Source organism: Drosophila novamexicana, unplaced genomic scaffold, assembly GCF_003285875.2.
Source record: "Drosophila novamexicana strain 15010-1031.04,08,12 unplaced genomic scaffold, DnovRS2.1 tig00000644-arrow-pilon, whole genome shotgun sequence".
Lineage (NCBI taxonomy): Eukaryota > Metazoa > Arthropoda > Insecta > Diptera > Drosophilidae > Drosophila > Drosophila novamexicana.
The window spans coordinates 1,738,855-1,761,818 of NW_020824814.1; the positions used below are offsets into that span (position 1 = coordinate 1,738,855).

A 22,964-nucleotide genomic window follows, 5' to 3' on the forward strand; every position below is an offset into this window, starting at 1 on the left:
TGCCGCAGCAGCGAGAGCAGCAGCAGCAGCACCCTGTACATAAATCTAAAATTAAATGCGACGCTCTGCGGTTGTCTTCAATTTTCATTGCTTGGCGCTGTGCCCCGCCCCCTTCTGCCCGCCCCTTCCCCTCACCATCGTCTCTGTCTGAGGCGTTTGCATCTTGTCGCGAAATCTATGTTACTTTAGGAGATTTTCTTTATAAGACGAAAGTACTCATGCATGTGTGTGCGTGTGTGTGTGTGTGTGTGTGTAGCATATATGTTTTCATTTAATTTTGAGCCAAAAAGATACTTCGTGCCAAAAAAAATAAGTCGTTGTCGTCGTTAGCCGCGAGAGTTTGTCGCCAGCATTTGGCAACTGGCGACATTGGCGACAGCTGTTCTGCTGCCGCCGCCGCCGGGCGTGAGTGTGGGGTAGGGGGGGTAAAGGGGATGGCCTGGGGTGTGTTGCCATAAAAATAAAATGCCTGCGAGCGCTGTGTTATCGAAACGGTTTCTATTTGGGGGCTAAGCAAACTGGCATAAAACTTATGCCATGGCATATAAAGAAAATCTGGCAAAGCCAGAAGCCAAAGGCAAAAGCCAAAAACGGAAAATAGCAAAAAGCATAATAAAAACAGTTGTGAATATCCGACTAAAAGATGGCCTCAAAATTACCTCAGTTCGCCCCGAGTTCGTTTCATTTTTTTGTAGCTCTAGCTAGCTGAATATCGGTGTTTATCGATCTTGGGACATGAGCGATCGATAGTTAACCAGTTGCTTTGAAAATGAAAGCATAATTGCCTTAGTATTGCGCGGAACTGGCTAAGGGAATCCACATTTCATATGTTCGCCTAACTTGAATCAGATGCTGGAAATCGTTGCTTATCGATATCGGCACATGATCGATAGTTATCGAGAGTAAAGGTCGTTTCTTATGACTTAGCTCGATGGGATATATATTCGATTTTGAAGAAATGGGTGTAGCTCTTGCTTCTAGTCCATGGTCTCTCGCTTTTTGAGATATGCCTAAAGCTAAGCTAAAGATCGAAACGGGAGTTATCGGTGAAGGATGCCTTCATTTTGAGGGAAACTAGGGAGAGGAATACACGGAATTTTCGAAATAACAATAGATTTTGAGGGGAGCATTCTAAGTTTCATATGCTAGTTTCTAACCCAAGCAGATTCTGTAAATCGTTATCGATATCGGGACATGATCGATAGTTATCGAAGGAAGTTTTACATGCTCGTTATTGATGAAATGTTTGTAGCTCTTCGTCTTTATTCCTTAGTCTCTCGCTCTTAACTGACATATGCTTAAAGCTAATCTGAATAATACCCCGATCTGCAAGCAACAACAGGGTCTATAATTAAATGAAAAGCGCACAACTTAGACTTTCAGCGCTTTTGGCCATGCTCCAAGCACTGGCCAGCACTTGCTTAACTTCATTTGAATGAACTTCATTTACGTACTTGGCCAAATGGTGCGACCAACTGACCCCAACTCGGGCTCCACTGTAGCATGGCCGCCGCCCACCTGCCCATCGTTCCGAGCTTCAGTTTAGAAATAGATATATAGTATAATATATGGATTTGATTTTGACCACGGGCCGTGCACCGTTGCACGCACTGCGCTAGTTTCGTTTTTCTACAGTTTTTTTTGGGGCCTTTTTATTATGGCCAGATACATGGCCTGTAGGCCCAATTATTGTTAGTCGACAAGCTCACCATTTTCCATTCAATTCCAGCTAACGAAGCGCTGAGCTGGGCTTTTTTTTTTACTACACACACACACAACGCACACACACACACACACAACGCACACACTTAGCCGCGCTTCATTCATGCATTCAAACAAAAAGTTAATATTAGTTATCTGCATATTTTCACGGTTTCGACTCGCGCTGCCCACTGGCGGATATACACACACAGATACACACACACACACACGCACACACACTCAATAGTTGTGTGTTGAGAACTGTGGCAAGTGCCACCGACGAATTTTTCAACAATGCTTAAGCAACATTCAATTGGATTAGCACTTTGTGTGCATATGTATCTATAGAATATCGAGTGCTTTTTTTTTGAATATTGTAGATATTTTGATAGACATCTGCATCATAGAAATATTCCATCAGATGAATTTTACTTAAAAGCATTTTGCAAAAATATAAACAATATCTGGGCGAACATAAAATACTCTTGGCTAGAGCTTGGCTTGTTTAAGGCTACATTTTCAGCTGTTTTTCCCTCTATGAGTCATATATGAATATGAATATGATATAGTAGTACGATTTGATATGGTTCAGGAACTATCTATCTATCTTGACAGCAAGATCATATCATGGAATTACTACGGATTGCCCCTATAGTTATATATGTAACTCCCATTTTAGCAGCCTTATCACTTATCTTAAAATTAGAGTATGTTTAGCTACAAAGTCGTACGATTTGATGCGGTTTTGCATAGTATATAATACTTATCTAAGCGCCAAGGTCATATCATGGTCGAATAACAATTGATACAAATAACTAAATATGGATTGATTCTCTGCTTCTGAAGGATCGTTCCTATGACAACTATGAATACTATTTGCCAGCTAGAGAAATATCCAAAATATATAATACTTATATATACTTTTAAGTTAAACACTTTAGGATTGATTCTCTGCTTGACAAAGTAGCCCAACATGATTAAGAACTTAGTCAGCTTAGACAGGAACATTTCGTTTCTGAAGGTTCGTTCCTATGACAACTATGAATACTATCTGCCAAGTAGAGAAAGATTCAAAATATATAATACTTATATATAAGTATAAGGGGTATAACCAGGTTCAAGACAATTATTCTCAGTAAAACTCTTACACTGACAATAATACGCCCTTGTATAGTCTTATGTATATATGTATTCTTATATAATTAAACAAAAAAAACGAAACATTTACACGCAATTAACACTTTTCAACAGCCATCTACTTATTTATCAAGAAAAATGCCTATTTCCGCGCACTCACATTTGCATATAAGAAAAAAAAACACTTTTTTCTGATCTGATTATTGAGATCGCATCTTTGGCATATAATACGTAGGGGCTACTACCCCCTCTCCCCCGCCGCCTTCTCTCCTCTCTGTGGATTTCCGGTTAGTCGATTCATAATTAAGTTATTCAATTGCGTCTATTTGCGGGCATTTTTTGTAGTCGGCATTAAACAGCTGTGCTAATGACATCCATTGATCTAACGATGCGATGATGCTATTGTCTATACTGAAATCCAATGAAACTGCGTGTAATTAACTTATTTTCCACAATTTTCCCGCTTTTTTTCAGCAGTATTTCAATTTGTGTTGACTCTCTTTTTCGCCTTGCTTTTGCGACCAAGACACAAGCAGCTGAATATATATCTATATATAAATATGTATGTACACTCGGCGAAAACATCAAGAACTTTAGGGAACAACATTTAACACTCGACCTCGTTTATAGTACAAATATTTGAGCTAGTATTTAATTAATTAGTTTTTGCATTATCGCATTTGGTTTCAGCATAAATGCACTTGACGTTTTTTCGCACAGTGTATTTTTATATATATATATTTCTGAATTATATATGCATATAAATATCTCTCTCTATTTTATGTTACGTTTTATGACTTAACTTTTTGTTAACTTTTTGCATGGCAAGTTGTAAAGTTTTCACGCTGGTCGTGTGACTGCTGCCCTCTGCCTCTGCCTCTGTGTGTGTGTGTGTGTGTGTGTGTGTGTGTGTGTGCTTTTGCGTGTGTGGCTTCCAAGTATCTTAAGCTGCATTTAGTGGCTCGCATGTAATTTGCATAACTTTATTTTATAACAGAAATTATAGCTAGAAATTAAACCGATTTTCTTGTCGCACTTTTGGCAAAATCTGTGCCACAGTCTGCACTCGCCATGACGGACAATGGGGTGGGCAAATAACTCGCTTAATGGTTGAGGTTGAGGCGCAAATTTGTAACGAGCCAAAAGAAAAAAAAGCGTGGCCATTTTGTTGTTGACGTCGAAACAAAAGCGAAAATGTTGGCGGCGCGTCAGATGAATTTGCCCAGTGTCTACACTGAGAGAAATTAAGCATTAATTTGGCTTTCAATTCCCAAACACAAATACGTTTCATACTTTTGGCGGCGCGTCAGATGAATTTCCTCATCCCCCACCATGTAAAAAGGTGTCTACACTGTGAGAAAGTAAGCATATACATTGTGCTGATTCAAAAGAAGTTCGTTTAACTAATTTAAATATGGCATATTCTTGCCAATTCAAGCAAGGGGAGAAGGTGCTTGTGTATACACTGAGAAAAATCAAACATTTTCCTAAATACAAATTTGATTATGGCATATTCTGGCTAATTCTAAACTGAACCTGAACAGTTTCTGCGAGTGTAGTTGGCCCATGCTTTAGACGTGTCTGTACATCAACGAGCTGGCAGAGATGCAAATGCAGTTGCACACGGCTGCAGTCGGAAAAGCGACTGCGGCAGAGGCAGAGGCAGCGGCAGAGGCAGCGGCAGAGGCAGAGAGCAGCAGCAATAAAGAAGAGCAGCAGCAGAAGCTAGAGACGCTTTTGATGACGTGCTCAGCTGCGCTTTTTTCACTTTTCACACACACACACACACACGCCCAGCGACACCCACATTGTGTCTATCTCGCTCGCACGCCACATTGTCTGAATCATTTTTTTTTTCGTCGCATTTTAATTTTATGCCTTGGCCCAAGGAATGAAAGGCAAAAAAAAAGACAGCCTCACAAAGGCAGCTGCGTCTACAAAAATAGTTGGCAGCCACACACACACACACACACACAGACACGCACACCTCGCAGTCAACACCCCACCCCCTCCGCCGCTCCCCTTCCCGCGCCTCTTTGCATAGCCAAGTCACACTTTTGGGCCATTTTCTTTGCACTCAACGTTCGCCTTGTTGCCTTTTGCGTTGCTTTCTCGTGATTGCATTTCTATTTTTTTTTCGCTCTTCTCCCTCCACACACACACCCTTCCCACACACCCTTCCCCCTCAACCGTGCACTGATAATTAATTTGCATATTACGCATACGCAGCGTGTGCTATGAAAGGAGAATTGAGCAAAGCCCGTATCGAAATTGAAATCGGTTTTTAATGACTTAATTTGGCTCAAAAATTTAATAGATATTATAGCTAGACCCTGACGCTATATCAAATGCCACTTAAATCCTTTGTGGTTGGGCGTGTCGAGGAGGGAGGCGTGGCTCATCTCCTAGCAACATCTATCGCTCATACGCAACGTTGTCTCTCTCTCTCTCTGATGTGGCAATAAATCATTTGCAAAATGCTTGACAAACTTTATCCAAACCGCACTTGGCAAAGGGGGGCGTGTTAGGGAGGGAGGGAGGTAGGGAGGGCTGTGCGTTTTGCTGGAGGGAGGAAAAAATGGATTCAAAGCGAGCCTTGAAGTTGCGATGCGAAGTCTGCGCAAATATTGAAACCCAAAAAACCCAAATACAAACACGGCACAGTTGGACACAGTTTTTATATGTGTGTATATGTATCTCTGTGTGTGTGTGTGTGTTTGGGTGTCACTGTGTGCGTGTGTGGGTTACACACACATCAAACAATTTAACGCTGCTGCGGCAAAGTTTCATTGTTTCGCTCAACTTTGCTTCAGCTTTTCACACACACACACACATACACACTTTTTATGCCCTTGTACCCTATGAAAATGGGTATAGAATATATCAGGCCATAAAGTGTAATGCGATAATTTCCAAAAATCGATAAATATCGGTCTGAAAAACCTTGGAAGCATGTGTTGCAAATTTTATAATCGATTCGATCTCAGATATAATCAGATCTTTCCTCTAAACCTTAAAATTGATCAATATCGATCTATCCGTGGCTTTTTGGCATCATTCATCTGTCTACAGGATATCTGTTAGTCGCGCATTCTCGCGTACTCGTCTCATAATATATTAATGTATATATGTCTTTTTGTTCTGACTCGCGCTTTGTAGTTTGTCGTTTCCCTTTTGCTGCTGCGGCTTCACTCGCTGCTCGCTCTGAGGATTATGGATTTTTGTGTGCCACACACACACACAAGCATGGCACACACACACACACTCGGTACAGGGGTTTGGCAGCCTGGCAAGCCATCAATTTGCCGCTCTCCCACCCACTCATCAGGCCGCATCATGATGATGTTTGTCTGTTGGTATGTCTGCCGCAGCCCTCTGCCTTCTCTGCTGCTCCCCACACCCGCCCTCCCTATCTTTCGTGTCTGTGTGTGTTAGCTACAATTTCCTTTCACTTGACTGACACCCAAAGCGGCAGCAGCAGCAGCAGCACGTCCTGCACACACACTCAAGGATTGTGTAACATTTTTCTGGTCCTTCTTCTTCTTTTTGGTGTGAGCTGAAATGCCAGCCACTTCCGGCGCGCTGTCAGTCACCAGCTGTGTCTCTGTGTGTGTGTGTGTGTGCGGGTGTGTGCTGTGTGTGTGTGTGTGTATTGGTGTGCCATTTTTGCGCTTTCTCGTATTACACTTGACTTGGCTGCTGTCGCTGGCTGTCTGCTCGGCCGCAACTTCAATTGACCTTTGACTGAGTGCAGGTCGCCCCAGCATGCCACCACCAACCCCCCCCCCCCCCCCCCTCCTCCTGGCCTGCCTGGTAAGCACATTTTGGCCAACTTATGAAGCAGCACGCGCACGCAGCCAGCCAAGTTTTTAGCTCAGCTTGTTTGCTATTCGGATTTTGCTGCCAAAAAAAGAAAAGGCTTAAAGCCTCTTGAGCTTTTGGCTAATTGTCCTTATGTGACTTACATACGCTTATCAGCTTGTTGCCAACAGCACCAACCCACCTCACCCCCTGCCACCTGCCACCTGCCACCTGCCCCTGCCCCTGCATCGTGTCTGTGTGCTTCCTGTTGTGCTAGTCTCAAGGCGTTGCTGCGTTTCCTATGCTTCCTGTAGCTCAGGCTTTTATCAGCCTTTCACTATCGCTTGCCTTGGCTATCCTTTCCCCACATTCTCTTTATTTTGTTTTTCTTTATTTTGGCAAGGACACGCCGCCGGCGCTCAGGTAACTGCCTGCCACAGAGCTCTTGCACTATTTTTATCTACAACTTTTGTCTGTATGCATCTCGTGTGGGCAGTTACGTGTGCTCCTTCCCTTGCCTTTGCCATCTCTAAGCCCCTCCTTCCTATTTGCGAGCACAGCTCCAGCGGGGCCCACATTTTGCCATTTTAATAGGTCAAATGTTGCACGCGATTTTCGTGCTGTCTCACTCTCACCCTTTCACTCTCGGCATTTCTCTCGGCTGCCTGCACTCCCGGCTGGTTATTTAATAGTTTGGCGCTTACTAATTGCATTGTCCTAATTGCCCAAGTTGCGCTTGAATGTGCCAAAAAAGAAGTAAAACGTGTAGAAGATTGCAAAACAATGTAAACAAGAAAGTAGGTAGGGACGAGCTAGCAGATACCCTGTAATTGCGTCTTTCCTCCCACTGTTCTTGAGGCTACCTTTACGATTGGGAACAGAACCTGACAGACCTCTTGCCTGTCATACCCTTGACCCATTTGAGATGACGTACAGGGTATTCTAGTTGGCGGAATGCTACAATGTTGTTGTGGGGCTTGCAGCTCCCAGAATTGTTGAATTGTTGCATGGCTGAATCTGATTTCTGTTGCCCTGCAGGCAATCAAAAATGCCTCACATCAAGGCTAACAACATGAATATGCTTGTGTGTGGGTGAGCTGTACATATTTGTGTGTGTGTGTGTATGTGTGTGTGTGTGTGTGTGTGGGCAACACTGAAATACATTTGCAGTTGTGAAATAAATTTTTGATGAGCACATCAGCACATCAGGATTTTAGGATTAGCTGTTGCAAAACAGGAAATAACCCACATAGATAATTTACAATTTGTCGATAATTAGCATAAAATGTTTTCGAATGGAAAGATTTAACATTTCGAGAAAGGCAACACATTCCATAATATCGATAACAATGTTAATACGATGGTCGATGCTTTTAAGCTATCGAAAATATCGATAACAATGCCGATACGCTGGTCGATACTTTTAACCTATCGATAATGTTGCTGATACGGTAATTAAATCGATGCTTTTAATTACTTTCGATAACTCTTAAAGCTATCAAAAATAATTTCAATAATATCGTTATCGTTAATCGAAATTTTACCTTCTAGTGTTGTAGTAATTTATATCGAAACAATATTGAAATGGTTTTTAAATCGATACTTTCTCTTCTGGCAATGTCGATAATAAACCTATCGAAAATATCGGTATTTTGCATTTTTTTTAATGTTTCGATAATTCGTATAATTACTTGCATTAAGTACTATATCGTTACTTGCGACTGTCAAATCATATCGTTAATCGATAATTTACCCTCCAGTGTTGTAGCAATTAAAATTCCAGCGTTAATCGATAACTTTAATATGGAGCACTTAACATTCCGCTAAATGCTCGCGCGCTTGCTATCATGTGCCCACAGTCTGTGAAATGTTTGTGTTTTATTATTAAATTCTTTGGTGGTTCGTTTTCATTGGCATTACGCGTGCAATTTTCGCACGCGGAATTTTGCAATATATTGTCGAGTGGTCGACACAAAACCAGGTGTGCTGTGGGCGGTGGGTGTAAATTCTCTCTCGACACGATGGCCGCTTGGCTGCTGTTGATTAAATTCCGCTGATAGCGCTCATGTTGTCATGTTTGCCGTGATTTTCCGGTTGACCTCTGTTAGCTCGCTGACTTTGCCAATTTCAGGGCATTTAAATAATGCAATTGCTCGTCGTACATTTTAACTACTTGCGGCATCATCTCATAAGTATTTCATTCCCCGAGCAACTCAAATGAGGGGCACACTTAGGGCAACAGTTGTGCAGATACATCCGCTAGACGCAAAGCTTTTAGTTTTTCATTAAGTTCACTTTTTCAAGAAAAACAGAAACACAAATTTATATGCGCTTTAAATAAATCTTTGGAAATGTGACGTGATTTAATGAGAGCAGCAATCGCTACAGATATTTCGTATATATATATATATATAGATACATCTTCATATTTATATTTAGTTCTGGTTTTTTATATATATTTTGGTTGATTTATGACCACAAGAGTTGGCACCAAGAAACGAAGCGAACCGAAGTGAGCAATAATCACGTGTAGATACATTAGCTGACCCACAGATACGACACACACACACACACCCTCACGCACACACACACACATTACACGTATATAAACAAACCTTGGTTCTCGATAAAGCGCCAGCAATTTGGACTTATTGATTGCTAATGAAATTATAATTATGTTTTTTTTTCTTCTTTGTAGGTGTAGTTAGCAATAAGCAGGGGGTGTGAGGTGTTAGGGGTGTGCAGGTGGGGGTAGGAGGAGGGTGTAGAAGCGTGTATATGTGCTGCAAGTTGGATTGTGAGTTAAGATACGACTTTGAGCAAACATTAAGCTTTTCGCTAATTGAACTCTGCCTCATGTTAAGCTAGAGTGTCGTGTACAGTGGGCACTCGATAAGGAAAACAAACAATACTAAATGAGGACGAAATTGGAAAACGACTAGATATTTACTTTTTGTTTACCTTTGGGACTTGCTTAAGTCCCTTTATATATTCACGTATTCGTACTCCTATTGAAATTGGTTTAAATATCTTTCAACTGAAGCCGACAGCCTTTTCAAATTGGTTTAGATATCTTGCAGAATATTTATTAATCTTAAATAAAGGATTCTTCATTGATTGCTCTTAAAAAATGCACCTTTATATATATTCAAGTATCTAGTCGTTTCAATTGGCGAGCGCGTACTGTAAATAAGTACATATATATATCTATGCATCTGCTAGATACATTATTTTGGGCATTTTATTGTTGCTGCTGCCGTTTGACAGTCAACAACTTTGTGTTGTCTGCCCGCCGCTTGTTGTTAAATTTAAACTCTCTGCGCTATTTGGTTGCCGCGGCTGAAGGTGAATTTATGGCGCACACATGTGTCGCCAGCGTCTCCGAGTTACCTCTCCCTCTCCCTCGCCCTCTCTCTCTCGCTCATTGTCGCTCTCTGTGTTCTCCTTAGCGTATTGCCAGGTCTCTCGTGTGACATATGTCGTCGCTGTGTTCCCAAAATAGATGCATTTCGAAATGTAGGGGGCAATTTTTCAGGCGAAGATCAGCTGCAGCAGCAGAGGCTGCTTTTGCCTCTGCCTAACTGAAACGTATTTTAATGCTCTCTCTTTCTGTCTCTCCCTTAGTTTTGGACAAAGCAAACCTAGCATTTTTTTCGTAAAAAAAAAAAACTATAAAAGCTGAAGAACAACAACGCACACATACAGCATAAGGCGCTGAGAAAAGAAACTGGAAAACGCAACGAGTAGCAAAACGCGACGTGACTTGACCTGACCCGACTCGACCTGACGTGACGACGGTACGACGGTCGCCAGCCCACAAACAAATATTAATGCGTGTTAGACTAGACAAGAGCAACACAGAACGAACCAACGCCGCGTAAAAGCCCCAACAGCAGCAGAAGGAGCCACAGGATAACTCTCTACAAGAGCTAGAGAAAGAAGAGAGAGCGAGAGACGCAGTGAGCGAGAGAGAGAGTCTCTCACGCTTTTGGAATCGAATTTCTTGCGCGCCCACGTTTAAGAAAAACAGCCTCAAGATTCTGCCCTTCGGTGCCAACTTTCGTCTGGAGACGACACCAGCCGAAATGCACAAAATAACAGCCGCACCGGCTGCGGCCACAGCGCCAACCGGTGCACTGGAGGCGCCACTGGCAGCGCCCAAATACGGCACACTTATCCCGAATCGCATCTTTGTGGGCGGCATTAGGTAAGCAAACCCAGCTGAGCCCGACCTTGGCTTGCAGCCTTAACTAGATTCATACTGATCTCTCTCTCTCTCTGATCTCTCTGATCTCTCCACAGTGGCGACACCACCGAGGCGGATCTGACGCGTGTGTTCAGCGCCTACGGCACCGTGAAGAGTACAAAGATAATTGTGGATCGTGCCGGTGTTAGCAAGGGCTACGGATTTGTTACCTTTGAGACAGAGCAGGAGGCGCAAAGACTGCAGGCGGATGTAAGTAGAAATGTTTGTGCCCGCACATAATTTTGCTAATGTCGCCTGTGTTAATTTATCGATTAACTATCGATTATGATTTTTCGATTTCTGATGCTTTTTGTAACGGGAAGACCACAACACCAACACCAACACACACACACACACACACACACACACACACACACACACACACTCACCTTACACTCACTTACAAAAACAGCTGCAAACGTTATAATGTGCCTCCGATCTTTTAGGGCATTACCTGACCCACAGACACCACGCGCGCACACACACACACGTGCACTCCACGCTATTGTGTGTGATTGTGTGTCTGTGTGTGTGTGTGTGTGTGTTTGTGTGTGTGTGCAAGCAACAACACAAAGCGACGCCGTCAACACACCTGCCACTTGTATGAGCTGTATGAGCGTGCCACGAAACTAAACGTGTATCGATGATATTTATCGTTTATCGATTTATCGATGTCTATCGATGACGGTACGGACGGCAAATTGTAATTCTTATGTATTTCTGTATTTTCTTCTAATTGCGTTTTTGTTGAGTTACGTTTCCGAGTTACGTTTCCGTTGCGTTACGTTACGTTACGTTACATTATATTACATTCATAAACACACCAACACACACACACACACCTACACACACAGCAACACACACATCTAGACACACTTTAACATAGCTTTAGTAAGACACATCAAATTGCATTTGTTAGCTCGTTAGCGACGGCTGTCCCGTTTTCATTTGTTGTTATCGATAACTGTTATCGATAACACAAGTTCGTGTTGAGTTCGTTGCACCGTTAAAACATTCATTTATTTTCAATTTTCAATAATTTTTCTCTTTTCTAACCAGTTTTGCGCAAATTAAACAAATTAGCTAATTGCCCACGCCTCGGTCTTGTTTATAGATTGTAGATCTTACGTCTATATAGCATATATATATATATAAATATATTGAGCTAGAGCCTAGTGCATTTTTTGCTGTATATTTTTGAAACGAATTTTATTTCGATATTTTTCATTGCGATATTTACAACTATAATTTTTCTCAATTATGCAATTTGTATAAAATGCAATGAATGGAAGGGGGTGGGGCGGGCCGGAGCGGGGCGGGGTTACTATTTAGCTGTCACCATAAAAGTTCAGTTGCTGGGTCAACCCACGCACCACGCCCTCCTCTGCTCCGCCTCTGCCCCGCCTACTGCTCATCCCATTTAGCTAAACGAGTTCCTAAATAAAGACAGCAGATTCTGACGGGCTCTGGGGCTGCCACAGAGAGAGAGCCTTATTAGAAATTGTATTGCATTTTGATTAGAGTGTTGCATAACAGCCAGCTGCTGCCCCACCTCCCCCCCGCCTCTCCCTCCTGCCCAACGTGTGTCTTTTGTGTGTATGTGGCATACATTAAGTGAAAAAGTTTTCCACTTGTCATTAAATGTGCATTGTTATTGCGCTGCTGGCGCTTTGCACATTTTCAGTGTGTTGCACACACACACACACATAAGTAGGTGTATTGGCGTATGTGTGTGTGTGTGTGTCCTTGTATGCTTACATGCTTTAACAACTCGCCTACCGTCCCGCCCCCGCCGCCCCCTCAGCCTCAGGCAGCGACAACAATGTACGCTCTCTGGGCCTGCCAGCCGTGGCAACGTTTAACGAGGTTTTAATGCGCACACAACACACACACTCACACACACGCACACCCACACACACACACACATACACCCATTTATATATATATATGCAGACATTTGCACTAATTAAATTTCGTTTACCCAAAAATTTCATTTGTGTTCGAGTTAAAGCTACCGCCCAAATAGAGTTCCCAGCCTTATAGACCTAGTCTGCGGCAACCACAACGTGCAGAGATATACAAGCCACAGAGACACGCCCACACGCCTACATACTAACATACACACACACACACACACGCACACACGAGCAGCTCTTCACTCATCTCTTGGCGTTTACTAAACTCCTGTGTATATGTTTTTTGATAGCGCACTAAATCCACACATTAGTATACATAATTACCAAGGCAACACACAAAACACACACGCACGCACACACACACACTCATACACATCGAGCTGCACATACATACATATATAGACAGTCAATAGACCGATTGGGCTCCACTTCAAAGGCGCACTCGATACCAAAATTGAAATGTTACTTTGGCCAAAACATTTTGAATGCGTTTATTAATGCGCATGCCAGCTGACCATAGGGATTTTCCGGTGTGGGTCTTGCTTTCCACACTTTATAAATGTTGTAAGACACTGGACCAGAGAGAACCGCCTCTTGTTGTCCTTTTTGTGTGTGTGTGTGTGTGTGTGTGTGTGTGTGTGTGTGAAAGGCAACAAAGAAGGGGCCCAGCATTGAAGCCGTTTGAGAGGGTTCTTAATTAAATTCACCCAAGACAAAAGTGGGTCGCACGTCCGCCCGAGCACCGTGAGCAACTCTTTTGTTTTTTTTGTGCTTTTTATTTATAACTGTGGGTCGGCCTTTTGTGTTATGGACGCTTATCCTTGTGTTGCTTGACGTCTTTTATGCTTTGAGGGCCAAATGAAAAGACTGTGCTCTGTTTTGCCCTGCAGCGGTCAAAGGATACGGCCAGAAAATGTATAAAAACTCGAGGCCCTGCGCTCGTTTAACAACAGCAGCAGCTGCTCCGTAAATATTTGCTTAGGCCTCAACTCCGCCATGGGTGCGTCCGTGGTTAAATGCGTGCGCCCATTATGATGGCTTTTCATGCATTTCAAGTGCAAATTGCTGCGGCTATCAGCGCCTAATTGCCAATTAAAGTTAAACTGACCCGCGCACTGACAAGTGCCGCCCAGGCCAGGCACAGTAGAAAGCGATTAAAGCGGGGAAACCTTATCGATAGCATTGGAAAAGCTTACGCTAAATACAAAGAAATCCTTTCAGCAAAGCAAAAAGGAATTTGAACAAATCCTCTCCCCATTTTCCCTAAACGGGAAAGCCCTCCTTTCTAAAATATGAAGGAATCCTTTCAATAAAGGTAAAGGGAAGAAATAAAGGGAAACCCTATCGACAGCATTTCAAAATCTTTCATAGAATTACAGGAAATCCCACAATTGTTGTGACGCACTTCTCACTTGGTGGCAACTCCATGCAAGATATAATCCCTGCATAGCTTTCGACCAGGTGGCAACATGACATAACGTATTACTGGTTGCTTTACAGACAAGTCGAATATCCATTCGACATGGTAATACCCAAAATCTTAATATAACCAGCTTGTAGATCTATTTTTTGGAACACCACAATATTTTACTAGGTGGCAACTCCATAAAAGTAATCCTTGCTTAGTTTGCCTAGCGTATTATTTGTAGCCTTACAGAAAAGTCGGATCCATTCGACATAATAACCAGTTTAGAGGAGGCCCACAATACATTCGATCAGAAATCATTGGGCTGTTATGTCACGCAATTTAACTAGGTGGCAACTACATTTAAATAAACTACTAGGTGGCAACCCGATAACGTATTACTTTTAGCTTTACAGTCTTATCCAATTCGGAATCCTTTCGACATAATAGTCCCAAGATTCGTATATAGACATGGGTCAAAACTTCCCACCTCCATAACTCGGTCAAAACCCAAGCGATTTTCAAAAAGTTTGGTTTTTTGTGCATGGTTTACCCTCTAAATCAATTTTGCATTTAAATCTGAACACAAATTTTTTAGTCGAAATTCATGTCAAAATCTTACCCCTTAGTTTCGTATATAGACATTGGTCAAAATTTCCCAACCCCATAACTCAGTCAAATCTCATCCGATTTTCACGAAGTTTGTATTTTTCTTAATGGTTTTCCTTCTAGAATAATCTGGCATTAAAATCTGAACATCGATTTTTTAGTCGAAATTCATGTCCAAATCTTATCCCAAGATTCGTATATAGACATGGGTCAAAATTTCCAACCCCCATAACTCGGTCAAATCTCAACCGATTTTCACGAGGTTTGGTTTTTTGTTCATGGTTTGGGCTCTAGATCAATGTTGCATTTAAATCTGAACACAAATTTTTTAGTCGAAATTCATGTCAAAATCTTATCCCAAGATTCATATATTGACATCTTATCCCAAGATTCGTATATAGACATGGGTCGAAACTTCCCACCTTCGTAACTCGGTCAAAACCCAAGCGATTTTCAAAAAGTTTGGTTTTTTGTACATGTTTTACCCTCTAGATCAATTTTGCATTCAAATCCCGACACCGATTTTTTGGTCGAAGTTCATGTCCAAATCTTATCCCAAGATTCGTATATAGACATAGGTCTAAATTTCCCAACCCCATAACTCGGTCAAATCTCATCCGATTTTCACAAGGTTTGGCTTTTTATGCATAGTTTTCCTTCTAGAATAATCTGGCATTAAAATCTGAACATCGATTTTTTAGTCGAAATTCATGTCCAAATCTTCCCCCAAGATTCGTATATAGACATGGGTCAAAATTTACAACCCCCATAACTCGGTCAAATCTCATTCGATTTTCACGAGATTTGTATTTTTCTTAATGGTTTTCCATCTAGATTAATTTGGCATTAAAATCTGAACATCGATTTTTTAGTCGAAATTCATGTCCAAATCTTCCCCCAAGATTCGTATATAGACATGGGTCAAAATTTCCCAACCCCATAACTCGGTCAAATCTCATCCGATTTTCACAAGGTTTGGCTTTTTATGCATAGTTTTCCTTCTAGAATAATCTGGCATTAAAATCTGAACATCGATTTTTTAGTGGAAATTCATGTCAAAATCTTACGCACTGTTACTATGTGGCAACTCCAATCAAATAAACAACTAGGTGGCAACCCCATTCAAATAAAATAACTAGGTGGCAACCCGATAACGTATTACTGTTAGCTTTATAGTCCGATCCAAGTCAGATCCATTCTCGATATTATAGTATCCCATTTCTCCAACTAACCCATAAATTCTGAGTATTCTACACACATATATATAATATATAACTGTACGATTTGGTGTTGGCATTCCTGAATTAGAACCAAAGTATGATAATAGTTAAATTTGATTGTTGCGCGTGAGAATTGCGTAAATTGTTGTAAAGCCAAACTGATGGAAGCTTTAATCTAAAAAAAAAAACGCTTGAGTTCAATATTTTGTTGATGTGTTTTTTACGTTTGTTAAGAACTGAGTTATTGTTTTTCTTCCAGTGTATGTGCCGCGCGCGTAAATCAAAACCAAAATGAAACATTCCAAACCGAATTGCAGTACATGACATTTTGTAATAAAACACGCACATAAAACAATGCCTAAACTATATACTATACTACTTGATATACATACTTTGGTAATGGTATTTTGTTTCTTATATAATTTTTTTTTTTTTTTTTTGGCTTGGCACGTGTTTTTCCACATTTTTGGGCTCTGCCGCTGCCACAAAAGAAAAAAAGAAGAATAAGAAGTAAAATTGTTGTTCCACGTTGAAAGACAAAAGCGTTGTGCCTTTTATTTAATTTTCTTTTGGTTCATTTTTTTTGATGCTGCTGCGTTCGATTTGAATTTCCAATTTGAATTTCGTTTGGCTTGTCTGTTGATGCCACACACACAACACACAACACACACACACACACACACACACAAGTTCTTACCACAAAGAAAAAAGAAGAAAAATTATAAAAATTCTCTACTAAATATGCATACACTCTCTTCTCTTCCCCGCTGGCTTTAACTCTGCCTTCTGCTCTCAGGGTGAGTGCGTGGTGCTGCGTGATCGCAAGCTGAACATTGCGCCAGCCATCAAGAAACAGGTGAGTCTCAGCTGAAGAGCTTTTCTATCTTGTTTATATTATATTATCGTATTTGCTGTTTAGCCCAATCCGCTGCAGTCGATTGTGGCCACCAATGGAGCCGTTTATTATACCACCACGCCGCCGGCACCGATTAGCAATATACCGATGGATCAGTTTGCCGCTGCCGTCTATCCGCCAGGTGAGAGAGATTTTGAGATAAAGTTTCTCATAGTTTTATCAGAGAGATTGTTTACGATTCCAAGTTCTTATATGGCTTTAAGTTGTGTTTTATAAAACGATATTTTCTTTTTTATATTCCAATTTTTACTCTCTTTCTCCTCTTAAACGAAACAACAACAAACAACACATCTATATACAATCTATGTAACGCCGGACAAATTAACCAAAACTAGTTACTGACTTTACAGCCGCTGGCGTGCCAGCCATCTACCCACCTTCAGCCATGCAATATCAGCCATTCTATCAGTACTACAGCGTGCCAATGGTGAGTACTAACAACAAAATACCATATACTATACTTTGGATAGATATCAGATACTAGATGGATAGATATCAGATACTAGATGGATAGATATCAGATACTAGATAGATTGATATTCGATTCCAAAATACAGAATAGCATTTTCTTTTAGGGGATTCTAGGATATGGTTTTTATGGATACTCCCTGAAATGTTTTTTGTTTTAGATATATATTGTGGTATATTCCAAGGTTAAAGATCTTATAATAGCTACAGGCTGCTGGGAAAGAAATGTTTCTCTTTTAGATATATATTCTTGGATATTTATTAAGAAAGACTTTTAAAGAGGGTTCTCTGGGATAGAAGACTTTCACTGAAATGGGTTTCTTGAGTATATACTCTTATATCGATACTTTCATCAGAACAATACAGAATAGCTGAAGGATATTTCTTAACCAAACTATCCTTAAAGGAACTCTAACGCTATCGACTATCCTTCGGCTAACTGGCTTATCTTGGGATTCCGAGAATTTTCTACCATCTATATAATAATAATCTGACATTCTCCGATCAATAGAGGGCGCCACATAGAAAAAATCCTTCATTTTAATTGAGTTTAAATGGGAACGAATAGAATAGTTGAAACATATATCATAATATGGCCTCGCCTTGAGTTCAGGGAATAGTCTGCCATTCAATAGAGATCGACCTGCTCTGCTCAATAGATGGCGCCACATAGAAATTATCCTCAAAGCCTTCATTTGTAATACTAAAACTTCCTTTTTTTTTCTTTCTTTTTTTTTTACAGAATGTACCCACCATTTGGCCTCAGAACTATCAAGGTAAATAGAGCGCAATGCTCACACTCTCTTACTTTCTCTCTCTCTGCCTAGCGTGCTTTCACTCGCTCTCTCTTTCGCTACCTTTGCCTGAACACACTTTGTTCTCAGATGCTTGCTCATATATATCCTATATATATATCTACCTATATATCTATATAACCGTATTTAACTGTATTTTTGCTGTAGTTTTTAACACACACCTCTTTGTATACGCTTTGTTTTTCTATCTTTCTTTCTTTCGGTTCTTGCTGCACAACAATTCAACGCCGTTCAAAGGTTAAATAAAACCAAACTACAACAACAACCATAACAACAACAACTACAACAACAACAACCAGAACAACTAGAACAACAAATTTTCGTAATCGCAAAGATTTATCGTTGAGAGCTGCCCGAGCAACAACAACAACAACAACAAGCAGCAACAGCAGATGCAACAGCAACAACTACAACTACAACTACAACAACAACAATTACTACAACAACAATTACAACAACAACAACAGCCACTAGAACAACGCTGCAAATCCCCGCATCGCTCTCTGCAGTTGCCCGCAGCCGCACAAAATACAACAAACAAATCTAAATTTAGTTATAATTTTAATTGCTAAATTAATTTAGTATATTTTTAATTTAACTCACACACACACACACACACGCACACACACTGCGCTCTAGGCGTCAATTATTAGTTAAATGCCACGCCCCCACGCGCCTTAGCTAGGGGGCGCCCTAGGAGAATTAGTCAAAAAAAGAAAAAAGGCAAACAAAAATTTAATTTTATTTATTTTTTGCGCCATTTAATTAATTCTTGTTTTTGTTGTGTTGCCTGTGCATAATATTGTAGCTAACGTGTATACATGTAGTTGTGTGAGCACACACACACACACACACACACACACACAGATGAATATGTTTTGAAATGTATGCAAAATGTTCTTCGACTGTTTCTTGTAGGCATTTATCCCTGTTAACTTTGAGGATGCAGCAACAACTACAACAACTACTACAACAACAACAACAATACTGATGCTACTTACTACAAGAACAACAATAGCAACAACTACAACTACAACAACAAAGCATTAATAGAATTTATTTAAACAGCAGCAGCTGCTAAAGTATATTATAATAAATTTGTAGCTACATTTTCTATAGATACGTATAGATACACAGTTGGAAATCAACCAAGGACACACACACACACATGCATACGCACGCATGCACACATACATGCATACATATATAAGAGTGCATAAGCAGCTTATGTTTTTAGTTGATGGAGCTGGCTAAAGTGCGTGGGGTAGCGGGGCGGCGAGTCGGGCTTGACTGTACTTCAGTCGCAACATTTAATAATGTGCAATTAGCGGAAATGGATGGGCTGCCAGAGGGGAAGTGGGGGGGCTGGTATGAGGGGGTTATATGCAGGCAACATTGTTGCAGCTGCTGCGGCAAATGAAAGACAGAAATAAGCAGCAAAAATAAATTTATATGTAGAAATATAATTTTGGGTTATTTAGCACAAATGGGACAGATACACACACACACACACACACAGAGAGAAGCAAGTCAAGTCAGCTAGAATATTATTTATTGAGGCAGTAGAGCAGCAAGAGAGAGAGAGAGAGAGGGTAGAAGAGAAACGCGAACGCAAAGTATAAGAGAGCGTGCAGCGGGGCGGGCAGCAGAACGAAAGTTGAAAGACATAAATTATGCATAAATATTAATTTATATAAAATACACACACACACACACGTAAATGTAAATGTAACTGTAAATGATAACGGTAAATGTTATACACATACAGCAATACAAAGCAAAAACAAAAAGTAACTAGTTTAAAAAAAGAAACGCCGCACAAAGAAGGCGCGCAACTACACACACACACACACACACACACCCACACACACACCCACACACACATAACTAATATACATATATATATACATGCGTAAGTTATATAGAATATTTGTAAGCCAAGCAAAAAGTAAACTGAACGAAATTGTAGTCTTAACGAAGAAAACAACAAAAAAAAAAACAAAAAACTGATGTTAAAACGAATTAAAATACTAAAGGCAAAACCGAGAAAGAAAAACAAATATTAGTACTTAAGCAAAGTGAAAGAGTATGAAGAAAAAAACGAACCTATACAATAAAGATATTCAAAATATGCGCTAGCTAAAAGAGCAAAAAGTATGAAACGTATATACACAATATATACCATATACACAAATATATATACATGCATACATATATAAATATATACATATATATATATATATATACTAATTATATCCTAGTACATAGCGAGACTATTCAAAAGATATAAAAACAAAAAAATAACTAAAGCAATACATAGACACTCAAATAAGTGTGTTACACGAGTATTTAGCTAAATACAATACATACATAAAATCTAAAAAAAAAAATACTAAACTTAATACTAAACTAAATACTAAGCGCAAGAAGCGGCAGCATTCAACTTCAAACCTTTTTTGTTACGTAATCATTGTTGAAACTTGGCCTAAAAACTAAAATCAAATTATTTGAAAAAATATTTGCGGCGCGCAAAGGCAAACGGCGACGGCGGCTTAATAAAAATTGGTGCAAAAATTTGGCTGAAAAATCGATTAAATAATACCCAAAAAAATAAAAAAAATTAATCGAATATATATATATATTTTACGAGTATGTTTGCCTTAAGATCAACAATATTTATTTGCTCCCACAAAATCAAATATATATATATATATGAAATAAAAGAAAATCGAACCCAGAGGTTTCACAAATTACCTGCAAATTCAAGCAGTAGACACGCCCCCCCCCCCCCCCCACGCCCCTTGCTGCCGTCGCCCATCCCATCTCCCCCTCGTCCCCGCCCCCGTTGCCTGCGCCGCACTTCAACTTGTTGACAAATTTGTAACGTTTAATGATAACTCAATTGTTGCATAGTTAAATATAACAAAAAAACAAATTTTTAAAAATCGAATCGTAACAATAATTAGAAAAAAAAAGAGAACGAAAATAAAAGCAATAATTAATTAATTAATATGCTCTAGTTGAAAACTACAACCACCAGATAAGCCACATGCATACATGCATACGTGCATACATACGTACATACATACATACATGCATGCATATGTGCATACATACATACATGCATACGTGCATGCATATACGTACATGCATGCGTGCATGCTTACGTACATGCATGCATGCATACATACATCCTACATGCATGCGTGCATGCTTACGTACATGCGTGCATGCTTACGTACATGCATGCATGCATACATACATCCTACACACACACACATGCAGTGTACTTAAACCAGTCGCGGATTTTTGTTTCAAAGCGAAATAGTTTAGGTTATGAATTTTTGTTGAGGTACAGTCGTAAATGTCCTGCAATACCCAACACACACACACACACACACACCCTCAGACAGCAACTAATAAATCCAAGGCATAACTTAAGATATATACGTGATATTTTGAAAAACAAAAAGCAAAAATTCATAAATAAATTGTTTAGGTTTAAAAAGAAAATATTAAAAAAAAAAAACATATATATATATATATACAAATGGCATAATTATTATGAACATTTTTGCTGACATACATACAAAATGATAAATGAAAAAAGTTGAAGATTTAAACTGTTTGTAACTCAATTTATTGTCTGACTCGAGGGCAGAGGTTCTTAAGTTTTAACTGAGCGCAGTAGTCGAAGCAGATTGTGTCCCATCGTCAAAAAATCTATTAAGTTTATACATGCGTATATACATATATATATATAGTGAATATTTATATTGTATACTACATATACATAACGTACATAAAAGCATATAAGTATATGTACTATATATTTAAATGAACAGCAACTAATAAGAACACAAATTAGTCAAAGCAAAACGCAAGAAAACTAAAAAAAAAAAAATTAATAAATAAATATATATATATCATAGCAAAAGGCATAAACTGTAAAGCTAAGTAAATGAAAAACAAAATCTATATTAAAAAAATATTATATATACATATTTTAAAGCAAAAATCAACTGATTAAAGTGCGGCTCAAGTTAGGAGCAACGTTTTTTAGAATTAAGTAACAACCTACCTAAAAGAAAAAAAAAAGAATTCAGCAATTAAATGGAAAACTGTAATAAAAAACAACAACATACGCGCAGCTCTAGAGTGTAATTATATATATACTAAATGTGGAAAAGCGACAAAGATCATCACAATTATTTAACACACACACACACACACACACACGCGAGAAAGGAAAGCTAAAAAGAGAACTAAAAAAAAGGTAAATAAAGCAACAGCTACTTAATTATTTTTAGCATAAAAAAGTGAAGAACGCACACTAGAAAAACACTCCAACTCTTATTTATTTGTTTATAATTATTGCTTTTAGTTTGTTTACACTTGACGCACAACGCTTTTGCATATGCGTAATGCCAGCCCGTGTCTGATACCCCAATCCAATTCCAAGATCCATTTTAATTTTCCATTAGAAACCCAGCCACCGATGCCGCATCATGCGCCCCCGCATGCCGCCTGGGAGTTTGATGATGGCAGCAACAATAACAATCGCAACAATAGCAAAAGCAACATCTCGGTGACCAATTGGCGCATGTCCATGTAGTCTCCATGCCTAGTCTAACACAGAAGAACTCAAGAAAACTACGGATAGGACACGCACACATACACACACACACACACAGTAGCAGCAGCAACTGGAAGCAAATCGAAGAAAAAAC

The 22,964-nt window shown here is 39.8% G+C and overlaps 1 protein-coding gene across 3 annotated transcripts in view; it reads left to right on the plus strand.

The window, feature by feature from the left end:
- LOC115762557 (protein boule) overlaps positions 1 to 22,964 on the plus strand; it is a 28,942-nt gene extending 5,978 nt beyond the window's left edge. The window contains exons 2-8 of one of the 3 annotated variants that reach the window (XM_030704837.1): positions 10,264 to 10,846; positions 10,942 to 11,095; positions 16,832 to 16,891; positions 16,955 to 17,072; positions 17,287 to 17,378; positions 18,162 to 18,195; positions 22,697 to 22,802. In XM_030704837.1, coding sequence (XP_030560697.1) covers positions 10,725 to 10,846; positions 10,942 to 11,095; positions 16,832 to 16,891; positions 16,955 to 17,072; positions 17,287 to 17,378; positions 18,162 to 18,195; positions 22,697 to 22,707 — 591 coding nt within the window. In that variant the 5' untranslated portion in view covers positions 10,264 to 10,724 and the 3' untranslated portion in view covers positions 22,708 to 22,802. Of the gene's footprint in view, positions 1 to 10,263; positions 10,847 to 10,941; positions 11,096 to 16,831; positions 16,892 to 16,954; positions 17,073 to 17,286; positions 17,379 to 18,161; positions 18,196 to 22,696 lie in introns of all 3 variants that reach the window. The other 2 variants (XM_030704835.1, XM_030704836.1) reach the window with 2 other exon arrangements.